Source organism: Tenrec ecaudatus, chromosome 16 (genome assembly GCF_050624435.1).
Source record: "Tenrec ecaudatus isolate mTenEca1 chromosome 16, mTenEca1.hap1, whole genome shotgun sequence".
NCBI classification, from domain to species: domain Eukaryota; kingdom Metazoa; phylum Chordata; class Mammalia; order Afrosoricida; family Tenrecidae; genus Tenrec; species Tenrec ecaudatus.
The window spans coordinates 96,930,018-96,953,455 of NC_134545.1; the positions used below are offsets into that span (position 1 = coordinate 96,930,018).

The window sequence follows — 23,438 nt, forward strand, 5'->3', positions numbered from 1 at the left end:
TTTGGAGAAGGGCATGAAGGTTGGCAAAGTAGACCGATTTCAAAACCAAATTCGCTGCCGTCGAGTCAGTGCCAACTCCGAGCAACCCGAGGGGGTATCTAGACCTGCCCCTGTGCCTTCCTGACATGGTCACCTCTTCATGGGCGTAGACGGCTACATCTTTTCCCCACGGAACAGCCCGAGGTTTTAAACTACGGACCTTGTGGTTAGCAACTGGACACATACCCACTACGGCACTGGGGCCCCTGGTCAAGTGGAGTCGGTGAAAGAGATCCTCCATTGCTGCGTGGGCACAATGGCTGCAACAGTGGGCTCACAGCCAACGAGGACTGGTGAAGCTGGCGCAGGACCCTCCCACGTGCCCTCCCGCTGTGCGTCGGTGGGGCTGCCATGAGTCAGCTCTCCCTCCAGGGCACCAGCAAGGTGATTGTCACTTTCAGGAGCAGAGCCTCCCCTCAGCAGTCTTTTCAGAGAACCCTGAAAGCTAGAAATGACCTCAGATCATTTGTGTGGGCAAGAGTACTCAGGTGACCCCCCTCCAGCACACACATACACACACGCTTTGGCGACTAGGCCCTTTCCCTTGCTCTAGTGGGAAGAAATGGAGCGAGATGGCATTCACCCTGCAGTTCTCATCTGTGAACTCGGTTGCCTTCTCTGCACACGGGTGCATGCTCACGTACACGTACACACACAGTGTGGTAGTTACATGATCTGTTGTCAATTTGAGTGAACGGGTGCAGTTCAGCCTGTCAGTCAGGGCACAGCTTGATGACCTCATTTGGAGGCTTGCTGGACTCGGGACACATGCTCACTCCCTGGGAGACATGGCTGACAAGACACGTGGAAGTTCTACTAGTGCCCTGAGCTGGAGGAGTGCTGAGATGCTTATACCTCCACTGGATCCACAAGACTTTCCACCCACTGGCCTGTGATCTTCCTGCATTCGGCGTCATTGCATGTATTGCATGAGTCTGAAGAGGTATTGAAAGATTGGTATCAGACATATGGGCTAATACTGGATTTAAGGACTTGATCTGGACTGGGCTGCGATGTTTTCTCAATATTCAATTCTCTTGTACATAAAGCTCTTTTGTGTATGCATCTCAGTGTCCATGAATTTGTTTCTCTAGTCTACCCGGACTAACACACACATTAGGCATTCTCTCTACCTCACCCCCAGGTTGCCCTCCAGCCCTCACTGTGGTACAGGGCAGGATCCTGCAGGGCTGTCTCAGACAAGTGCCCAGTGCTAAGCATGCTGGTTGCCCAGTGGTCTGATTAGCATTAGCTCAATTGGAACCAGGAATGTCGGTGACGAAAGCTGGCAGGCATAACCCCAAAATTCTAGTGTACCTTCCCATTCTGAAAAAGATGAAGTCAAGATTGGCCCCCTTGGGGCAAGTCCATTGGACTTAACTATTTATTTTCTTCCAATGTGATTTCTTCCTTTCATAAAATCTGCAGAGAACTTTAAAAAAATCGCTCTCAATTTAGCATGTTTGCAAACAGCTGAGTTTGTAGTACATCTCAGCCCAAATGGTTTGTTTTCATAAACACCCAAGAAGGCTCAAATAACATTTTCTCATAAATTAGCTCTTCTTGGCGCAGTTAGGCAGTCATTGCACCAAGAAGACCCTCTGGAGTTTGAAGTTGTCAGGAAACACATTAGCAGAAAATAGTACGTTATTATCTAATGTTAATAATTGGTTAGTAGAAATGAGAAAAGAGAACGTGTAATTGGGGCTCCTGTGGCTAACAAGATGCGAATTATGAAAACATTTCCAGGAAGAATTCCAGGGCTGTTTGAGAAACCTGTTATTTGCATTTTTAAACATCTGATCCCCGTTGATAGGGGCGGAAGACGCTGTCTCTCTCAGCATGGCTGTCTTTTTCAGAGCATAGCAATCTCTGTCAAGAAGGCTAGCTGGAGTCTCAGGCCCTCCTGGTCCCTGGGATTCTACTGCCACCTCTCACTTCCATTGTTGGCTGCTCACTGTTCCTGTGTAAGAGATCGACTGGCTTGAGGATCTCCCGATACACATCCCCAGTTCAAGGTAGACCCTGTATCCCCACTTGGTCCCTAAATTCTGCCTGTTCATGGTGGACAGCAGCAGAACATGAGCCCCCATCCCTTTTTGTGGGCTCATCAGAGGATAAGGGACCAACTACCTTTTAGCCAGAGCCTTGTTAACAGAGTAGCATCTTTTGTCACCGGGATCCTTCAAGCTTTCTGCATCCTGGGGTCTTGGATCCGAGCTTCTGCCCTAAAGAGGTTCCTGCAGGGCAGCCATTGCTGGGTAGAGTAGTGTGGGGCCACTCATTACATTCTTTGCTCGACGATGTGACTCCATGGCTGTTCTCTGTGTAACTGACCAGCACTTTGCATGTCTCGAGAGACGACTACCCCGTTCACTTGATCCCAAACCTGAAGTGGGCTCTGTTTCTCAGTGCTCCGCCATCAAGTCAACAGCAACTCAGAGGGACCCTAGAGGCCAGAGTGACACTGCCTCTGAGTCTCTGAGAGTATAACTCTTTACAGGGGTGGAAAGCCCCATTCTTGACCTCCAAGTGGAGGGTGGTTTTGAACTGCTCATCTTGCATTTGGGAACTCCGTCCATAAACACTGTGTCACCAGGGCACTCCGATGTTCCACAGGCAGTATTTTCACCACCTCCAGGGGGAAAAACAACACAGCAAGTCAACCTTCGTAAACATTTCTTTCAACCAATAAACACTCTCTGAAACGGTGCGGCAAATCGCCAATCCTGATGTCTTTCCCCTAAAATGTTTTCTCTTTTCTTCTCCATGATTTATTTATAGTTTTTTTTTTTTCTTCCCTGATGAGATAGAACTTTTATCTGGTGCAAGAAATTGTTGGCAAGAAATTGTGGTCGCTGCTTCGAAGGTGACTCATCCTCATTAAATACAGAAGAGGGGTCCCTGCCTAGAAACTCAGACACATGGCATTTATACCTTGGGCGCGTTGCTGGGCTAGTTTCACTAGACGGGGGCTCTAGAAGGCAGCTCGCCCCCTCACGTGTGCCAGAAACCGAGGGCCACACAACCAGTGGGCGGGACTGTTGCGGTCAGGAGAGGGTGAACAGAGGTTTGTAAAAGAAAATAGCAATAGGGTCTAGATATTAGCACCTTTTGTGTTCATTGTATTTTGCCGCTGTGATATCTTTGGGGGAGCTGTCTACTCTGAAGAGTTCGTCTCAGGACCCCCACAGGGGCAGCTCTAGCCTGTCCTAGAGCGTTGCTATGAGTCAGCATCAACACCATGGCAGTGAGCTTGGTTTGGTTTGGCTCTGTCCTTGTTCCTTTCCCTCTGAGTTGAGCTCCTTTAAGAGCAGAGTAGACTTTATCGCTGTAGCCTCGGAGAGGAAGGAAGCCCCGGTGGCGCAGTGGATTGCGATTGGTTTGGTTATTGCAAAGCTAGTAGTTTGAACCCCCCAGCCGCTCTGCAGGAGAAAAACGAGGCTTTCTACCTCTGTAGAGAGTTACAGTCTAGGCAATCCATAGGGGTGGTTTTTCCTGTCTTGCAGGGTCTGAGTGCGCTCAATGGCAGTTGTTTGGCTTTGATTGGGCACAGGGGCAGCGTACCTAGTCGCTCAGCTACTAGCTGACAAAGGTTGGCCATCGAGCTTTACCCAGAGAGGCCTCAGAAGAAAAGCGCCCTGGTCTACTGCTGGAAGATCACTGTGATCGCAACCCTGTGGAGGGCATTTCTCCTCCTCAGACACACACGGGTCACCTCGTGTTGGGCTTGGCTTGGCTTTGTGGGAAGGCTTGGCGATTTCATTTCACCCCTTGCCAACTCTGGGCCGGATGGCTGGGTGATGCGCTGTTCATTGTAGGGCTTTGCCCTGCAACTTTGACGGCACCATCTACCTGTGCCCACGCACCCAGGTATGCACACGCGGTGTCAGTGAAGGCAGCCTGGTTGGAGGAAGACCTGGTTCACCTTAAAAACAACATAAAAGGCAGCCTGTCTGGTAGATGTTGTTGGGCATCTGGACTTCATGTTTCAAATGTAAGCATCAAAGTTACCTCACGTGGGGATTGTTGATGGTGCTTTAAACCATATCTGCTTGGCCTCTGAAGCCCTAGAACCTTCCTTCAGGGTTCCAGATGGGCACGTGGCCTCTGTTGTTGCTATTCAGTGTGCTTTGTACATACATGTTCAGGGACACACGAGTGAGACGGAAAGAGAGAAGGATTTTGTTCTTCCAGTTCAACCAGCTCAAAAAGGAAAAATTCATTTGCCATTTGGCTCTTTTGCTTCCATCGGGAATGGCCTTTGCCAGTCTCCTTCACTAGGAAAGATTTCTCCCTCCAATAGAAAATTCTTTGAGCCTCAGACCGTGGTTTTCTAGTTTTTAAAGTTTGGGGTTTAGTGACAGATGTAGATTAGCTGTGGAGTCTTGGACAACTTCTTTTACACTCAGAACTTAGGGTCCAAAGTTGGTTATAAAGAGCAAATTGGATAAGAGAATCTCTAAGGCCCACTGCATTTCACAAGTTTGATTTCCATTAGAGAGTTCCCGCCCCCCAAAGCCCTGTCGTCCCTGCTGTGGGGGACAAAACCCTCACCCCAAAGATATAACCCAAATTTTTAAGTCGGAAAAACATGAGTTCATATAAAAACCTTTATGGTACCAATGGTAGTGTTTTGATAATAAAAAAACCAAACAAACCAGTTTTCCAGCTTCACTTCCATACTTATATTTATTTTTGTATTTTTCCTGGCTGGGCAGTTTGTCCTTTGTAATACGATTTGTGGGCCCACTCTATTATACTCACTTCATCACTTTTAAAAAATGTGATGCAGCATTATTCCAGTTCTCCAAAATGGTCACTTCATTAGTTGCTGCTAAAAATGTATGTACGACTCATGGCTTTATCACTACACCTATCCTTTAGCTTTGTCATCTTAAAAAAAAAAGGTTCTTCAGTAGATGCCAGAGGCTCGTGTGACCCGGTTCGAGCCTCTGGCCGACTGTTTGGACGAAGTGCTTTCTCCTTGTTCACGGCCACCATGTGGCTTCCCATGGAAGGCTCTGTGGTGTCCTCCATCACTTGCCACCAACAGGTGGGACGGCAGGACGGATCATCACCATGACCGTCCTTAGAATCGGCCTTGGCGCCCAGTCTTGCGATTTGCTTCTGGGGTCGTGGTGATTGTATCTGCCAACAGGTTAATAATGCTGATGCTGGGAGGGGTGGGGGACCCAAAGTCTCCGACAGGAAGAAACAGGCCTTCTCATTGATCTCCCCAAACCAGCCGCCACGGAGAAGTCATTCACCAGCACCGATCCACGTACCCTCGGCTTCTTCCGCGTCATAAGTTAGCATGGAAACGCCCGGCGGTGCTACCATTGGGTCTTGACCTGCATGCGAGGCCTGTTGATGAACCTCAACTGGGTCTTCAGCACCCGCCGGCATTTCTGACCGCCTTGCTGTGTTAGGCCTGCTGTAGTCACTTGGCCGCCACCCTGTCCTGACGGCTCTAGCCCTTGAGAACTGTTCAACTCCCTACTGAAGGGCTGGAAGCGCATTAAGCCGCGACAGGGGACTGTACACTTTTGGCTAGACTTGGTGACTGGACTTCATGTGGTGGGATCCAGACGTCAACACACCCCGTCTTCAGGTACAGGGCCACCAAGGAGCCCGTGAGCCTCTTCCTACCGGTCCTCTGTCACATCAGGTCACTGTTCGAATTAGAAACGCGCCTCTTGGAATCTTGGCAGCAAGCAGTTTTTGTCACAGAGAGGCATTGCCTCTGGAGAAGCCAGCAGGCAGATTTTGACACCCTTAAAGGAAATGAGAATCAAGAGGAAATTAGGGGAAGCCCTAAGATAGACAGGGATAAGATGAATCCTCTACATTCAAAGCTAGTAGTAGTTCCTAAATGGTTGGGAGAAGAGCATGCGGTGTGAAGAGGGCTATGTGTATTTGGATGTCTGTCCGTGCACATGCTCCTTTAACATCTCCTAAGCCACATTCTCGTGTCAACGCGTGAACCCGGAGGGGCTAGGGGAGATAGTAGACATGACATGTGCTCTCTGGTAACCTCTAAGGCCTGTGTCCCCTCAAACGCCCCCTCTGGGAAATTCACTCTTCACTCTCAGCACTGTGTTAGCAGACAAGGCTGAGCTCCCTGTGTTTCTGGGCTCCTTCCCGAAACACCGGGAAGGTAAACCAGGTCACCTTGGGTGGGAGACAGCGAGGTGAGTCAGGGCTGTGACAGGAGAAAGACGGGGTGCCTTCGCTGTAAAGTTGGGCTGAGCTCTCCCGTGGACTCCTGTGTGTCTGATGACTCACGGTCCTGTTTACAGATGAAGAGGGCCAGCGAGAGATAGGGAAGGAGGCCTTCTTCTCCGGCTTCTCCTCCTGGGGACAGGCCTCTGGACTTCCGGCCGTGGTGGCTTTCCAAGTCTAGCTACAGGTTCAGCAAGCCCCTGGAGTGGTGCCATTCGGTATGCAGGGCGGTCCCCACTCGTGCAGAGGCTACTTTGCTTCTGTGTGGTCACTGTAGCCGCCGAGCCTGGAGACCCAGGGAGGACCAGGCAATGTGGAAGTGGTTCTCCAAACAGAGCTGAGACCTAACCTTAGATTTCTGCCCAGCTGCCATGACTGCCTATTTCCAGAATCCTCAATGCTCCCAAGATGCCTAGGTTGCTATTTAGGGGGGACCATCAGAACCGAAGAATAAGGGGTATCATTCCTAATCTCATGCTCTCAATCCTAGATGTTTTTACTCAGGGTTAAACAGGATGAAACAACATTGTTTACGGTATTTTTCCCCCACAAAAGATACATTTTTCAAGTTTGTGGAGAAGAGATATTTCTCTTTTTGTGTGTCTATCAATGTGTCGACGTGTGCATACATACATAAAAGTTATGGGATTTGTTTATTTATTTTTTTAAAGAAACCATGAAGTCTCCTATCTAATTGTTGTGAAATAGCCCATCTGACCCCCGGTCTGTTCGCTACCCTGAGTTTTCAACCCAGTTTATAGAGCCTCACTCCACACCTGAACAGGAGACTCACAGTAGTGACCACCTGTACGGCCCACTGAGATCTGGCCTGTATTGTCCCCTGCCATTTACTGGCTGTGTGACCTTGGGCATGCTCCTTAGCTTCTCTGAGTCCATTTCCTCCTCTGTAAAATGGGCACGCAACACCTACCTCACAAGGTGGTTGTGAGGGCCAGGGAGACACCACACACAGGCCCACAGGGAGCCCCAAACCACGTCGGCTGAGAGCGACCTGCAGCCACGCCGAAAGGGTTCCACTTAGTTTGAAGTCCAATCCAACTCGGAGTCCTTGAACACCCAGTGTGGACCGAGTTTTTTAGGGGGGCGGGGGAATGGGTGTTGGGCAGGTCCCTATGCACCTCCACTGGTTAGAGCCGCCTGGGGTTGCGGTTTGGTAAGGGAGAGATGGTAGCAGATGCCTAGGGTCCCTGCTTCTAGAAGCTTCGGTAAGGTAAGTTGAGAGAGCCAGGAAGAATTCTAGCCAGAGAAACTCTGGGAAGGGGCATCCATGTCCACTGGGGCACGAGCGCGTTCGGGGTGGGGATGAGTTTGGGGTTCCTGTAGGGCACCGCAGGCCTCGTTAGACATGTGGGGTATGGCATCAGTCAGGCGGGGGGCCACGTTGACCTCGCGCCCACGCCTCACTCTGTTCCCCTCTCTTCCTGGCAGCAGGGCCCCCTCCCTTGCTGTCCGCAGGGACCTGACTGTCAGCACTTCTACCCCCCCTCAGACTTCACTGTCAGCACTCAAGTCTTCAGGGACATGAAAAGGAGCCACTCCTTACAAAAGGTTGGGGAGCCCTGGTGTATGGAGGTAGGTCTCGGAGCAGAATGACGGTATGAGACGAGCTAGCTGTGACACGGAACCACCCTTCCAAAGTTTGCCTCCGCCAGGGCAGGGCCCGTCGCCATGGCCCCTCAGCCCTCCTCAGTGTGAACACGGGTGCCATGATGTCTGAACGACTGACCACTGATAGGGAAATGATAGCCATAAAAAGGCCCTTTTACAAGGTGGCGAGGGTGGAGGGTGGCACCCTGTGGCTCCCAGGCGCCTGGCTCCCAGTAGAAGGGTGCATGAGCCGTCCTCACATGTGTCTTCCGTGAGAACATGACGGACGCGCTGTCCCAGCGGACTTGAGCCCCACCCCTACCCCAGTCTCTTTCCTGGGAAAGACGTTGGCAGGGGCTCTTCACAGCGTCCAGTGGAGGAGGAGCTGGAGCCACCACTTGCCCTCCGTTGCTGGGAAGTGTGGACTTGGGAGATGTGCTTTTGAACGCCAGGGCGCCGAGCAAACCTTCTCCTCTGTACGGGGACACCTGCCCCGGGCATGCGCGATGGCATCTCTCCCAGATGTTGCTCCCTAAGGACAGGAACATGGTTAATTTCCTTTAAATAATTCAATAGCAAGTCAATACCCCACACTGCTCAGTGCTGGGAATGACAGAGCTCTTCAAATTAGTAGTCTTGAAGACTAGAGAGCATCTAGAACATGCGTCTCTCTTCAGCAGAGCCATAACGTCCATGCAGGTAGAACATCTTAAAGTAACTCCTCGATGTAAGCAGCAAACGATTTAGTGGTACCAAGGCTAGCTAGCTTGACTCTCTTTCTTTCTTTTTTAAAAGAAAAGCACTTGTTTAAGAACTTATAGCCAAGCCTCTCTTGGACAAACATCTATTGTCTTCCTAGTACCGACTCTTTAAGAAGAGCCCTGTTGGTTATACATTGGGCTGCCCACCCCCAAGTTGGTAGTTTGAAACCCACCAACTGCTACTCAGGACAAAGATGTGGCTTTCTACTCCTGTATAGTTGAAGTCTGTGGAAACCCCACTGGGGCAGTTCTAGCCTGTCGCCATGAGTCAGTATCGATTGGATGGCAGTGAGTTTATTTAATTTAATTTTTTAATCATGTGTTAGGGACCCCAGTAGTGGAGTGGGTTAGGCAGTGGCTGCTAACCACAAAGCTAGCAGTTCAAAACCACCAGCCATTCTTTCTACAAGAGAAAGATGTGGCTTCCCACTCCCGTAAAGGGTTACAGCCTTGGAAACGCAAACCCAGAGAGGCATTTCTGCTCTGTCTGACTGGGTCGCTGTGAGTCCTCATGGACTCACTGTCAACCAGTTTTGAGTTGACTGTGTGTTTGGTGCCCAGCTTTGTGTTCGGGTTACAGGGACCAAAAATGCAGTTTCTGTAACAGAAAGAAACTGAGAATAACAGATGGATGTGCGCACTGGAGAGGCGAGGAAGTTCACAACCCAAACTCACTGCTGTCATAGTGACCTATGACCTATAGAGCAGAACTGCCTCCCAGAGTTTCTGGGGCTGTAGATCTTTACAGGAATAGAAAGCTCCCTCTTTCTCCCAAGGATCGCCGGGTAGTTTCAAACTGCAGACCTTGTGGTTGGCAGCCTAACGGGTAACCTTCTGTATTGTTAGAACTCCTTTGGAGAGAGAAAGGGTGGACTAAGTCGTCTTTAAATGCGTGTTTTCATTTGCAAAGTATTAAATGGCTGCTGAAGAGAACCGGACACGTTGACATGTACACAGAAATATGTGTAAGCACCATTCTTTTCCTCATCGATGAGAAATCTCTGACACTTGGGGTGTGTTTTCAGTTAGTCACGTGCATGGTCTTTAAAAACCATTTAACAGCATTGAACTTGGGGGCCGACATCTGATCTCACCACCTGATACAATTACCAGGCCCTCTTCCTGCCCTGTAGCCAGCCTAAGTTTCAAGTTGTCATTTCAAGCATTAGGAGTCTTGTAGAAATCTTCTGACCATTTAGACATCATTAAAGCTAAGAGTGGCCAGGGGTCCTTTGAAGTTCTCTCTTCTCTTCTGGCTTCAGACTCTGCCCACACCTGTGTTACCTGGGCCGGAAGGTCCTACCTCTGGCCTCCATCAGAGAGCGACGAGGCCCCGACTTCTCGCCAGAAGCTGGGCCCTTTTAGCCTCCGTCCTTCCTGGATGGCCTGTGATAAGCATTAGCACGGAACATCCTGCTGAACTTAGCTCTTCCTCCTCAGGGGCCAGGGAAGTTGTCAGGCTCATCTTGGGTCAGAGGTAGGCGGTAGATAGCGGAGACCAGGCACCTGCTTGGAGCAGGAAGAAACTGAAACAGAGACTGGATTTCGTCCTTATAGCCCTAGATTCTCCCGGCGCCAATCCGCTCCTCCGTGCCGGTACTGCCCGCATTGCTCAGCCTTGTCCACAGACTTGGGAGAAGGGGAAGGGCCCAGAGGCCACGTTTCCTGGGGAGGGGCCCAGGTACCACATTTCCAGGATTGGGTGTCAATCTATAAATTGTGAGTCAGCTAGACACAGAGGCACCACTGAAAGGCTCTGAACTTGGGGCAAATGACTCAACCGCTTGGTGCCTCAGTTTCCCTGTCAGGGAAGGGAAAGCAGATACACGGGCACCCACAGGACTCTGGGCGCTAGACCCACATTGAGAGCAGGTCGGGGATGGGCCAGCCCAGTTACTCTTCCTGCTAGGTTCCCGTGGGTGCTAAGTCAGTCACCCTCATGATCCTTGGGCTTTGGGGGCGTGGGTGGGGCCAGAGTGTGCTAAAGACAGGGTGGTTGGCCCTGTAGAAGCCACGTGATGGCGTATCCAGGAGGACTCCCTGCTGAGCAAGGTGCTGCCTCACCCTGCTGCCTGGCTTTCCTTCATCTGTGGCATGGGCATGGCCCACCCCTTCACTGGATACTCCCCAGGCTCTCTGGAAACACTGATTCCAGAATGGCACTGAACACGGTGCTGGCTGTGGCCCAGGCCCAGCGCGGAGCAGTTTGCCCTCCATAAACTCTGTAAGACACGGCCACCTTCCTTAGATGGAGGTGCGGTGACTACCGCCATTTTACAGATAAGGTCACTGAGGCCCCGGGATGAAGCAGCCTCGTAGCCGGGTGCCATGGGAGTAGCCCATGATCCCCGGAACCTTCCACCCGGTCACCTTCCACTTGTTAAGGAGGCCGTGTTTGATCTCACTGAGCCACCACGGACCACCCTTCCCCAGGGCTGGGAGGAAGCTTCGGATTGAGGACATCTAAGGGCCTCACAGAGATGGTGTGTTGTACACGGGGTCGCCGAGTCAGAACGGGCTGAACAGCACCTGACAATAACAAGGCCCACTTTTGCTTTACAGGTATCAGATCTGGGATACCTATCTCTGCTCCAGCCCCGCCGAGCATCCCGCAGCCCCCTCCTCCTCGCCCCCATGATAGTTCAGCTTGAGCGCTGAGCGTGTCAGGCGAGAGTCTTCTGTGGGCTGGGAGACCAGTTGAGTAAATATGACTAAGAAAGTCAACACCCACCAGGGCAGCAGGGCTGAGTCACCTCTCTCTACTTAGCTATTCAGGTCCATTTAAAAGCTAACCACACAAAGTCCTTACATTGGGGCTATTAACCTGCTCCTAGTGACAATGACAGGGTGGGACCCGGGCATAAAAGTGTTCAGATAAGAAGAAAGGTGTGTGTGACTCTCCCCCCCTCTTTTTATTCTCCCTCCCTCCCCCCACTCCTTCCTGCAATTGCTTAATCAACACAGTTTTCACGGAAATGCTTTCAAACAGACTTTTTGTTGTTGGATGGTGTGGAAGTTCCTTGTCTACCACCTTCTCTTCTTCCTCCTCAGGGCTTCCTCGTCTTCTTCCCGGTGGTGGCTGGGAACTAGCAAGATGAGGCTCCGTGCCTTTGGATTTTTCGGTTGACCGACCCTATTGCCTGCGTCGAGCGCGTGCGCAGTTCTTTCTCGGTCCCGGGCGCGCGTGTGTGGATGTGCCGTCCTCAGGCAGGGGCAGGAGGCTGCTGCCACGTGCTCCTTAACCTCGCAACCTTTCCATTCGAGGGGAAAGGAAACTTGTGCTAAACTTGCAAAGGCACTCCCCGAGACGGGGGTGCGCTGCGCTGGGGGAGGATATGAAACCGTGCTTCCGTTTATTAGACCACATCCTATAAATGGCTGCGGCTTGGGCCCTGTCTGATTTCTAAAAAGCAGGGTGACACGGCAACATGTTCGCTTTGCTTGCCAGTCATGTGAAAAGAATGGAGAGATTGCCTCATTTCCTGCCGACTTGATTTCTCCACGTACGTTACTGTAGGGAAAACCGGGAGCCACGCGGCTGGCTGCGCTGCTCTGTGCTGAGACTCCATTAGAATGCTTCATTCTGCTCAACTGGGATTTTAAAGTCCGCTCCCAACTCCTCTGGTTACTAAAGTTGTATAATAGCTAGAGAGAAAACACACACACACACACACACACACACACACACACACACACACACACCACAAAACTCACTGTCCTGGAGTCAATGTCGACTCACGTGGGACAGGGTAGGACTGCCCCCATTGAGTTTCTGGAATTGTAAATCTTTTATGGGATTAGAAAGTCCTGACTTTCTCATGAGAAGTGGCTTGTGGTTTTGAACTGCTGACCTTGCAGTTAGCGGGTAACCACTTGCTGGGGCAGCAACACTAAAATTCTTGACATCTCAAAGGACACAGTTCACACGTGGCTGCGCCCCTCCCAGCTCTCTGCAGGCGTGGTTGGAGGGATGGTAGATGGGTTCTCACTGCCCGTGTGCTTGTTTCCTGCATGTTGGCTGCTTCGCAGAACACTTGGCTGTGCCCGAGGGCATTCCCCGAGACCTCTGAAGGTACTCCATTCCCAAATCGGCTGGCCCGCCAGGCGCCCGGGCAACCATGAGGCCATTTCCAAAGCTGCACATTGCCGCTGCATCTCATGTGGTGGTCGTGTGGCAAAGTATGCCGACCAAAGGCCTTGAGAACCTTCCAGAATGCTGTCCAATGGCGCGACACACATATCCACTCCCTTCGAGTCCACTCTGACTCACAGGCACTCCACGGGAGAGGTGAGCCGATCCTTGGGCTTGTGAGACTGAATCTAAGGGAGCAGGAGGCCTCTTCTTCCTCCCTCAGAGGACCTGCTGGGTCCACCCTTGGGTTCACAGTTCTGTGTGTGCAATCTCCTGCACCTCCGCGCCCCTTGCGGTGGCGCAGTGCTGTGCAAATGGACCAGCGGATTCACTGGAGTGGGAACTAACCCAAACGCTGACTCACGGCCGTCCCAGGTGTGACCGGGTAGAGCAGGCATCCCCCCCACCCCCCAGGCTATCTTGGCTGTGTTAATGACGACAGCCAAGTCTTTCCTCTGCAGCACAATTGGGTGTGCCTGATCCACTACCTGTAGATTAGTAATTGGACCCAAACCAAGGGCACTGCCCACCCACCTTCTGTATTTCGGCCTTTCCCTCTCCTGCTCTTCTGTTCTCAAACTAATTGCAGAATTCTTCTAAGCCAAACAGGCGCCTGTAGCTTCCTTGCCATGGTAACCGCTGCAGCAGTATCAATGGTGCCTGTATTGGAATTTCTACATGTTCCAGGGTGGTGTAGTGGTTACAAGTTGGGCTGCTAACAGCAAGGTCAGCAGTTCGAAACCACCAGCTGCTCTGAGGGAAAAAGACTGGTCTTTCTACTGCTGTAAAGAGTTACCGTCTCAGAAACCTACAGGGGCGGTTCTCCCCTGTCCTGTAGGTCACTATGGGTCAGCATGGGCTCAGCGGCAGGGAGTCTAGTCGCTGTGTATCGTCACCAGCTGTGGAGTGGGGGCCCCCACCGTGCTTGCCATGCCCTGGGCAGAAAAGACAGGCTGGGTGAGAGCTGTGTTAGGTCCTCATCCTCCCCCATCCTCTGATGCTGGTGCCTCACCAGGACGGGCAGGCTGAGGCTGTGGAGGTGTCCCAGACAGCCTGGTCTCTGACACCCTGGCCGACTTCTCAGCTGCTCCCATCCGCCTGGCTGCCTCCCTGTCCCCCACTCGCTCTGAGCCTGGTAGTTCCTGGGCATCCTGTGGGACAGAGGTCATTGCTGGAAAGGATTTGGGCCCGGGACGTGTGGCACGCTTGCAGCCACACGGTGCATTGTTTGGGACTGTCCCCTCCTGTAGTCCTGCCAGGTGCTGGATTCTTGTTTAATGGCTCTGCTCTATTGTGGGACAGCCTATCTCCATCTACCTGTTCCTATGTCATCAAATCTGACTCCTGGCGGTCTGTGTGTGTCTGTGTGTGTGTGCGCATGCGTGCCCGCGTCAGAGTGGAACTGGACTCCTGGGAGTTTTCGGTGGTTACTTTACTGGAAGTCCCTCACCTGGCCTTTCTCTTGAGGCGCGCCTGTGCGTTCTTGCACCTCCGGCCATTTGGGTAATAGCCGACCACATCAGACATCTGCACTCATCGCGATTCCTGTTCTTTCACCTTCCAGTTGCTTTGGAGTCTGCCCAACGCACGGAGGGCCTGGCAAAAACCATCGAGTCGATTCCTACTCATAGCGGCCCTCCAGCACAGGGCAGAATTGCCCTGTGAGTTTCTGTAAATCTTTACAGGAGTAGAAAGCCTCATCCTTCTCCCAAGGAACAGCTGGTGGTTTTGAACTGCTGACCTTAAGGCTAGCAGCCTAATGGGTAGGGTAGCCCACTACGCCAGTAACCCTGGGCTCCTGGAGACCCTGCAGAACCCTCCTGTGAAATAACCCGATCAGTGTATGCAGAAACGAAACAAGGTGGTTTTGCTTCAAGCACAGCAGGGCCCGGTGGTGTGGCTATTAGTGTACTGGGCAAGGGCCTGGGAGATAGACTGGGTGGCTATGAGCATCGGTCAGTCTGTCTGTCTTCCCTTGATCTCACGCTTTCTGGTGATCAGCCCCTTCACCAACAGCAGCGTGGCACTTGGTGGGGGTTTAGGCTCACGGAGGAGTCATCTTGCAGCTCAGACGCTGCGGCGTCACGTACCCGCTCGCATTAAGGACAGTGGTTGCTATGGGCGCCAAGGGGACGGCAGCCTCAGTTCTTTGCCCATCTGTAGCAGCGCCAGCCCTGGGTCCTTTATTTGAAGGGTGGTCATTGTATCAGCTGCCTCTCTAACACGAGAGGATAATAGGAGTTATGTCATCCCTTGGCCTTCACCCCACACCCCTCTCTCTTACATCTCTGAGAGACCAGCGCGGGCCTCTCTGCGGTCAGGTTTGTTTAAAATGTCATCATTCTGTTCAGCTGGGGAATGGGATGGTAGGCGTGGCATGTCTTGGCTGGATTTTCCAGGGGCTGTTTTTTTTGTTGTTTTTTTTCTTCAATCATTGCCTGGCCTGGAAACTCAGAAGGAGGCTGCTTTGGGGGCACATGTGTGAGTCTCGGGGTACCCACGCATTGCCCCTGCAGCCCTGCCACCCACAGCTGATGTACCAGCCAGCCATGGGTGCTCTGACAGGCACTCCTCTGTGAAAGATGGATGCTTGTGCTCACCGTGGGAGCTTCTATTTGTGAAATGCCCACTCCTTCTCCGGGGGTGGGGGCTGAGGATGAGGAAGAGACAAGGAGGAAGTGAGAGTCAGGAGCTGGAGACATGGGGTGACTGAAGGAGACAGCCGACTCACTTGGCTGTTCCCCACCCGACTGATTGGCCACTTGCTCTGACAAGCCCTGCCTCTACCTCTGCGGCTCAGCCCCATGCTCTGGCGGTAGCCTCTTGCCACTGAGGAAAACAGATCTGGCAGGAGAATGGTGTTGGAATAAGGGGGATCTGCAGGGCTGGGGCCCGGGCTGGGAGAGACCATCACGGAGATCCTCCCTCAATGTGTCCCGCCCCGCTTCCCCCAGCCCCTCCCTACTGTGTTCTGTGTTCTGCCAGCACCCAGTGGCAAGTGAGAAGTTCATGTTTCCCCTGCAGAGATGGCACCCTGATGCCCTGAAACTGTGGGGAGCTCAGGATGACCGGGGGGTGGGGTGGGGAGTTCCCGCTTATTTGTTCACAGCTCTGTCCCTCCGACAGCTTTCTTTCTGCTTCCCACGTTTGGGAGAACGCAGGCAAAGGGTGGGTGAGAGGGAGGTGGCATGCCTACTGGCATCTTTCAGGGGCTCCAGACATGCACATACGTAGGGCCAGAGGGAGCACCAGGCCCCGTTGCCCGCTCAGTCAGAGACCCCGTGCCTCATTGGGGACGCCTGCCCCATGGGCTGCCCTTGGCTGACATCTTCACAGAGGCAGATCACCAGGGCTTGCTTCCGTGGTGCTTCTAGGTAGGTTCCAACCACCGGCGTTTAGATCGAGGGTAAAAACTTCAAAGAAAGGCGGGGTGAGTTTTATGCCCCTTCCCTGAGTTGGCCAACAGGAACAAGTGCCTTGAGTAGCCGCAGCGCAGGCGTGGAGAAGGGAGAGGCCGTTTGTTTTTCTATTCCCACAAACAGAAGGGGTCTCAGGGGCAGGTCTACCCTGGCCAGTAGGGTGACTACGTGTCAGGACTGACCCCATGACAGGGAGTGGTTGGATTGTTTTCACCTGCATCCGGTTGGGCCACACGTTTTCCAACCAGCATCCCACTGGGGTCTATCCCTTATGGTCGTTTGGCTTCGTTGCGTCATCTGTTACTGCATGATTTTAGGACTTAGAGTCTGTGGTGGTGTCCCTAAAACTAGGTGTGAGGACCAGGTTACTTTTTTGAAGCCGATTTAATCTATACCTGTGCAACACCCATTACACAGTAACACTGACTCCTTGATGTACGGTTCTCTGGGCTTGAACATATGTATACATCCATAGCATGGATGGATGGATAGCATTTTCCTGTCTCACATACTTGGGACATGTTACCAGGAGAAGCCCGGCCCTGGAAAAGGACACCAGGCCTGGGAAAGTTGCGGGGCTGTAGAAAAGAGGCAGGTCCTCACGGAGACGGAGAGACCCTTGGCTACCTCTCTGGGCTCATGACCAGGGTGGTCGTGAGCCTGGAGCAGGACCGGGCGGCGCTTCCTTCCGCTTTGCATCCAGCCGCCGTCGGTCCAAACTGACTCGATGGCCCCAAGGCACGTCAGCAGCTTAAAGTCATGCGCCCATCATGGCGCAGAGCAATTTCACCAATTGGCCTGCGTCCTTGGCAAGCCTTTGTGATCCTTGTCATCCTCGCTGTTTGAAAGGCAGCTTTGAGGTGATCTCTGTCCTCCATGCCAAGGTGACGGCTCCATTGCCGCTGAGCGAGTCTCTCTTTTCTTGGGTGTCCCGGCTTCCTCCAGCACTAGGGAGAAAACTGCAGGCTCAGACGCCTCGTCTGTTGGATATCAGTCAGTGGTCAAAGAACCTAAGGAAACACCAAACCGCACTCCCTGCCCTGGGGTCGATGCCAAAAGACAGGACAGGCAGGACTGCTCCTGGGAATGCCAAGACTGTACCTCTTCAAGGATGGAGCAGAAAACTCCGTCCTTCTCCCCTGGAGCAGCTCTGGTGGTTTCGAACTGCCGACCTTGTGGATAGCAGCCCAACGGGTAACCGCTGCACCCCTGGTCTCCTACGGACAGCAGTCAAAGGGAAACGAAATGAGCAGGAAGCCGGCGGTGGCAGGCCCTGAAGGCAGCAAGGCTTTGGGGTGTTCATTGTTGAGCTGCCTGTAGTATTCTTAGAAGCCCAGTTAGGCCATCCAGCATGGTGAGTGCTTTACCTGTTGTCTTTCTTGACCCACCTGGCACGTCCATTGCCCTCACGGGCCCAGGACCCTGCTGAAACCATGGCTCCAAGAGAGAGTGTTCAGCATGCTTGGCGTGCCTGCCCACCATCGCCACATTCCCATCGGCTGCCCTGTGCTAAGGGAGGCCTGGGCTGCCATGTCGCTGACACTGCTTCAGAGCAGAGCGCTTTCTTCAGGAGAACAGGCGCCAGGTGTGGGTGTGATCCTGGCCATGACTTTGCAGGTCCCCCAGCTCAGTGTCACCCTGGAGCAAGCGGGGAAGGGTGCTTCTGCTGTGAATGCTGCCCGGCACGGTTACCCGGATTAGACATGTATGAATGCTTGTGCCGTCTCATTCCTGTCTTTGTCATTACTTGGAGACCTGCCATTTCAGCCAGTTGGAAAGGGGGGAGCAGTGACCCAGTGTAGAAAACAAAACCTGAAGGGATGGGGAATGGAGGGAGCAAAGAAGCGATTACCTGCCTTCTGTAAGGTACCTGACGGTCCTGTCTGTGCACCTGTCTGCCTGTCTCTCTTCCCAGTTGAAGGCCTCTCTCATCTCTTGGACAGTGTGGCAGAGTTGGGGCGCTGGGATTTGGCTGAAAGGAGGGAGTTTAATGAGAGCCACCTGTTGGCAACCGGTTTCTGGTAGGGAAGAGTCCTGCAGGTGAAGGCAGTGGTGTCCGTTTCCCCTCTCTTTTTGCCCCCACCTCATCCCAAGCATGAATACCTAGGTGGGTGAGAGAAAAATGGCATCCGTTTACACACACACACACACACACACACACACACACGCATGGACACTCCCCCCCCCCCCCCCAGCTTAGGTACCTAGGCAGGCAGATGAACCACTACCAAACAAGTTGCCTTTCTGCACTTTGAACGGACGGACGGCGGTGCCTGAAAGTGTCAGGGTTTCATTGTTTTCTCCTGTGCAGCAGCTGTCCCTGTGGGGCCGAGTGTGTCGCAATTCTCCAGAACCTGCTCCTAGTGGAGCTTACAAAATGAGCAGCCGCCCCACCCCCACCCCCCAACGCCTGCCCTCTACCTGGTTGTCACTAGGAACAGGACACCGCTTCGACAAACACCGACAGGAGAAGGGGCTGCCCCCCTCCTTCCTGATTGGGGTGGCAGATTGCATACTAGGGGCACTTACAGATGAAAGTGCTCACTGTTTGTGTTGGGAAAACACGGCGAGCCCATCCCTCATCTTCCCAGCTGAGGATGCCACCAACATGAAACCAGAGGACGGTGCAGGGAAGCCAGTCGCCCTCTCTGGGCATGCTCAACCAGCTGGGTAGAAACTGAAGGCCGTCAGTGGATTCCGAGTCGCGATGACCCAAGAGGACAGAGTCGAACTGCCTGCACCCTGGCATTTCTGAGACTGTGCGCAGGTCTTCGTGGGAACACACAGCTTCATCTTGCTCCCCTGGGAAGGTCTGAGGTGCCGCACACGTAACCCACTGCACCAACGGCCCGCTCATTTGGTTGCCGCTGGATCCTTCTTCATACCCAGCGAGTGCAGGGTGCCCGTGCCTCTGAATGGACTCCATGACAGCGTGTCGGTTAGAGTAGAGACTCAGACTTAGCTGAAATAACTTCTCCCCACTTCTCCCACGTTTGCCTCTTCATCCTGGGTCTTATGTGGACCTCCCTTCGTGGGGTCTGTTTGCCTGTCCATCCTTTCGGACACAAAGTCCTGGTTCGTGCAAGCACTCCTGGGATAACACATCCCATCAGAGGAGAGGGTAACATTGGTAACTGGTTATAACTACTGGGAAGCCTGCTTAATGGAGGGGTGACGATTTCTAGCTTTGTCCCTGGCTCACCGAATGACCAGGACCTGTCAAAGCCTTCGTGTTTCCATCTATGAAGTGGGGAAATGATGGACCTGCTTTGGAATGAATTAGTGTCTATAAGGACACTGACACACATCTGTCAACATTAGCTATTATGGATTAATTACCGAGGGTTTTAATGCTCTTTTCGCTTCCCCACCGGCAATGGGTAGGGCTTGTGGTAGACTTCTCAGCCTTTCATGAAGGAACCCCTGTCTACTTCCTGACCCATGAGGGTCGTGTGTGACCGTGATACATCCGTCTCTTCTGCCAGAGCCCGTTCACAGGTTGTTGTAATGCCGAGCAGCTTGGGAGCTTTGAGACTGAGACAGACTAGGCAGAATGGCCTGGTGATTGTCCCCTGAAAGCCAGCCAATGGAAAACCTCCGGGTCACATTGTGTCCATCTGTAGCCCATCAGAACGATGGTTCAAGACCAGGCACTGTTTCAGTCTACCGTCTATGGGTTTGCCGCACTGACGGGGTCAACTTGACGGCAGGTAACAATCACAGCGACGGAATGTGATAAAAATCATCCGCCTTGGTTCGGAAGGAGAGAAGTACAAACCCCGCCCTGGCTGGGGAACGATTGGGTTTCATATTAATGTCACCAGCTTTGCGTGGAAGCCATTGGATTCCGTGTTTCCTGCGCATTCTCATTCATCCCCACCCCACCCCCCACCACCAGAGAAGTCATTGTGATCGCAACCTGCTTTGTACAGAAGCTCCTTGCTAACATTGATTGAAGCGCCCCCCCCACCCCCCCCACGGAGCTGCTGACAACAAGACCAGCTGTGCAAAGACACCAACTGCTCTGTAGGAGAAAGAAGAGGCAGCCCCCTGCCCCGGCGAGGAGTTAAAGTCTAGGCAGTTCTAGTCTGTTCTGCAGGTTGGCTGTGCGGGAATGGGCATGATGGCTGTGCGTTGAGGTTGACTGGTAACCTCCATTGAGCACTTCCTGTTTATCGCAGGAGCCCTGGTGATGTAGTGGTGGCAAGTTGGGCTGCTAGGCACCAAGGCCGGCAGTTTGAAACCACCAGCTGCTGGGCAAGTAAAATAGGAGGCTTTCTACTCCTATAAAAAGTTAGCGTCTCGGAAACCCAGAGGGCCAATTCTGCCCTGCCCAATCGGGTCGCTATGAGTTGAAATCTATTCCATGGCAGTGAGTTTGGCTTTGATTTTTCCAGGGTACTCTGTTCCGCTCATTGAATGGGGTATCAGCTTTTCGTGTCTCAACCCTTTGAATCCTCCCAGGAAGTAAGAATGATCACCCCCATTTTAAAGAGATGGCAGCCGTGCTGTGCTGCAGATGTGTCTTCCATCTCTCTTATTTCCCTTGCTCGAGGCTCCACTGGAGAGAGATTGGGTAGAAGTGAGGCCTGAAGGATGGGGTTGCCCCATGATTTCAAAGAAAGGTAGCACCCCGCCCCCAGCCCTAACCCCGAGGCAGACAGGCCCAGCCCATGTGGGAGATGCTCTGAGCTGGCCACACATGATCACCAGATACTCTGGTGCATGCTGGTCGGGAGGACAAATCTTTATTGCCGGAAGCTGTGGCTTCAGAGTCTCTGGGCTGTTGGCAGCATAGACTTTTGTTTTGTGTGTGTGGTTCTGTTTTTTAAATAATTAGAAACAGTTAAGACTCTTGTTACCACCCACAGTAAAGAATCACTTGGATCTCGCAAATGTGAAGAAGAAAAATTAGGTCACTTGGTTAGAATAGTTAGGATGTGGCTTTTACAGAGCTTGATGGGAAGCAGGGTCCAGTGGTGAGGGGGAGCTTTGGATGTGGAGATGTACTGGGGGGGTCCCTCGCTTGTCACCCGCTCCCGTCCATCGCCTGAATTCAGAGCGGAATCCTGTGTGTGGTGGGTGCCAGCAGTGGGGGAGGGGTTAGGCGCAAGATGGTGGTGAGAAGAAACCCACATTTTTGTGGACTTATTCATGGTATGTCTTGGGTGAGCGTGGGTGTGAGTGCTGGGAGCGTGCCGCATGGATTCCATCCTGTGTGGTCCTCTCGGCCGCCTTCCAAGACTCATGATGTGGGCTTCTGGAGGAGGGGGAGGAGGAGGAGGAGGAGCCTTCGCCATCGCAACATCCTCAATTGTATGAATTACACCCTGGAGGCAGGAGCAGGCCCTGCATATTACTTCCTCCAGGTCAAGAGGCACGAGTCCGTCCAATGAGGGGTCTTGATTCCACAAGACCATGTTCCATCCCTGTCCCCTCCTTTCCCTCTCCCCATCCTCCTCCTCAGAGCTGAAGTTCTTCTATCAAGTTGGATGCGCCATCCATTGGTGATCTTAAGTAATGCCCCCTCTTCTGACTCCGGCCCCACTACACACCGTCCTGTAGAGCCTTGACCGAAGGTGGACACGTGGTCCAGCCATGCTTTCCCTTGCTCCTGGTGGCATGGTGGGTAGGGAGCCTCAGCCCCGCCTGAGGGGCGACTGCAGGTGCGGGCCACTTAAAACTACACAGCCTCTGACTTCTCTCTGGTGACGCCCAGGCAGCTTCCTCCTGCCATCCTGACTTGTTTAAATATATGGGCTCTTGGCAAGCACCTTTTGGATGCTATTCTCCTCGCCGGAGGCCAAGAGTGCTTGTGGAACAGCGCCTGGCTTTAATGGGTGTCATCTGGACACCAGGAAGGAGCTTGGAGAAGCACACTGGAGGGTGGGAGTCTCAGAAGAGGAGAGAGATTCTACCAGAGCCGACTCTCTCCCAGCCTCCGCCCTCTCCATTTCCAAGCAATGCCATTGGAGTAGCGTTTTGGTGATGTCGTAGCCTCGGCACCCTGTCATTTGAATCCAAAGGTTCCCCAAACCAGATTCACTGCCCCCCAGTTAATTCTGACTCATAGCAACCCTGCCCAACAGAGTAGAGCTGCCTCTGTGGGTTTCCCAAAGCCAAGCCTTTCTCTGATGGAGCCGCTGGTGGGTTTGAACTGCTGACTTGTGCTTGGCAGCCCACCGTGTCACCACTGCGCCACCAGGGTTCCCTAGTACAAAGGCTACGGCACCCTAAGGACTTGGACAGCCTAAAAAGATAGGCACTAAGTTACCCAGGCAGCTGAGTCTCGAATACCTCGGCATGAATGAACCCCGACAAAGCCCAGAGACCTGCCTGTATCTTTTGTAACATCAGATGATAACCCAGGCATGGTGCTTCTACTACCTGCTTTGGCAGTCAGAAGACTTGGTCCCCGGGCCAGGCTTAAAAGTTGACCATCTCATTAGCTTGGCAAGCGAGGATTAAAGGGAGACTTGAAATTATAGAGTGAAGTCTGGAGGCCCACATAGATCTTTCAGGCCCTGCTTACTCAGACCCCAAAATGCTCAATGAAGACTTGCCCTGCTCCCCAAGCCTGGTTGGGGCCAAAAAGTAGGTGTGGTGGTCAAGGTTATGAGAGTAACTGACAACAGCCCATTTTGTTGATGGCCTCGGAAAGGTCTCTAGTCTTCTTTGATCTACTTCGGGACAAAGATGATGGAAATATAAAGCCTGGTGACTTCCAGAGTGACCGGGCGCCAGCCCTTGGGTCTGTTCCGTCACCGGGGCTGACGTTTCTGTGCACCGAGTAGTATGCCAGGCTCTGGCCTGCCAAGGGGAGAAAGATGGGCCTTGCAGGTCATACGTGCCTTGGCCTTCATGGGGTGGGCCTTTGCTGGGGTCCCCAGGGACGTCTCACTCACCTGTCTCCAGAGCATTGGGATCGGGGATGCCCCAATGCTGGGCCAGGCGGAGTCTCTTTCTGGTCGTGGTCCTGTTCAAGGTCGTTTTACATCAGCAGAAGGCTCTAGTCTTGGTGCCTGCCAGCTCCTGACACGGAGGAGGGAGAGCAGAGGAACGTCCAAGCTCGTTAAGCTGGAGCTGTTTAGATTCGGGGCAAACAGCGCTCAGGGTTCGCCCCCGTAATTAATGTCAGTAATTAGGATTCTGATTTATTAAGAAAATAGTGTTGTCTCCAGAATTTAAAAATAGATGATCTAGAGAAGTTAGCCTTGGCGGTCTTGTGTTTAAGGAGATAAGGTAGTGGTCGTG

At 52.7% G+C, this 23,438-nt stretch overlaps 1 protein-coding gene across 27 annotated transcripts in view; it reads left to right on the plus strand.

Moving 5' to 3' along the window:
* Window positions 1-23,438, plus strand: part of TCF7L2 (transcription factor 7 like 2) — a 215,116-nt gene that overhangs the window by 127,726 nt on the left and 63,952 nt on the right. For 11 of the 27 annotated variants that reach the window (XM_075533508.1, XM_075533509.1, XM_075533513.1 and 8 more), the window contains one exon: window positions 7,714-7,857. The exons of 13 other annotated variants lie outside the window; for them this stretch is intronic. In XM_075533508.1, coding sequence (XP_075389623.1) covers window positions 7,714-7,857 — 144 coding nt within the window. The remainder of the gene's footprint in view (window positions 1-7,713; window positions 7,858-23,438) is intronic. 3 more of the 27 variants (XM_075533510.1, XM_075533516.1, XM_075533529.1) reach the window with 1 other exon arrangement.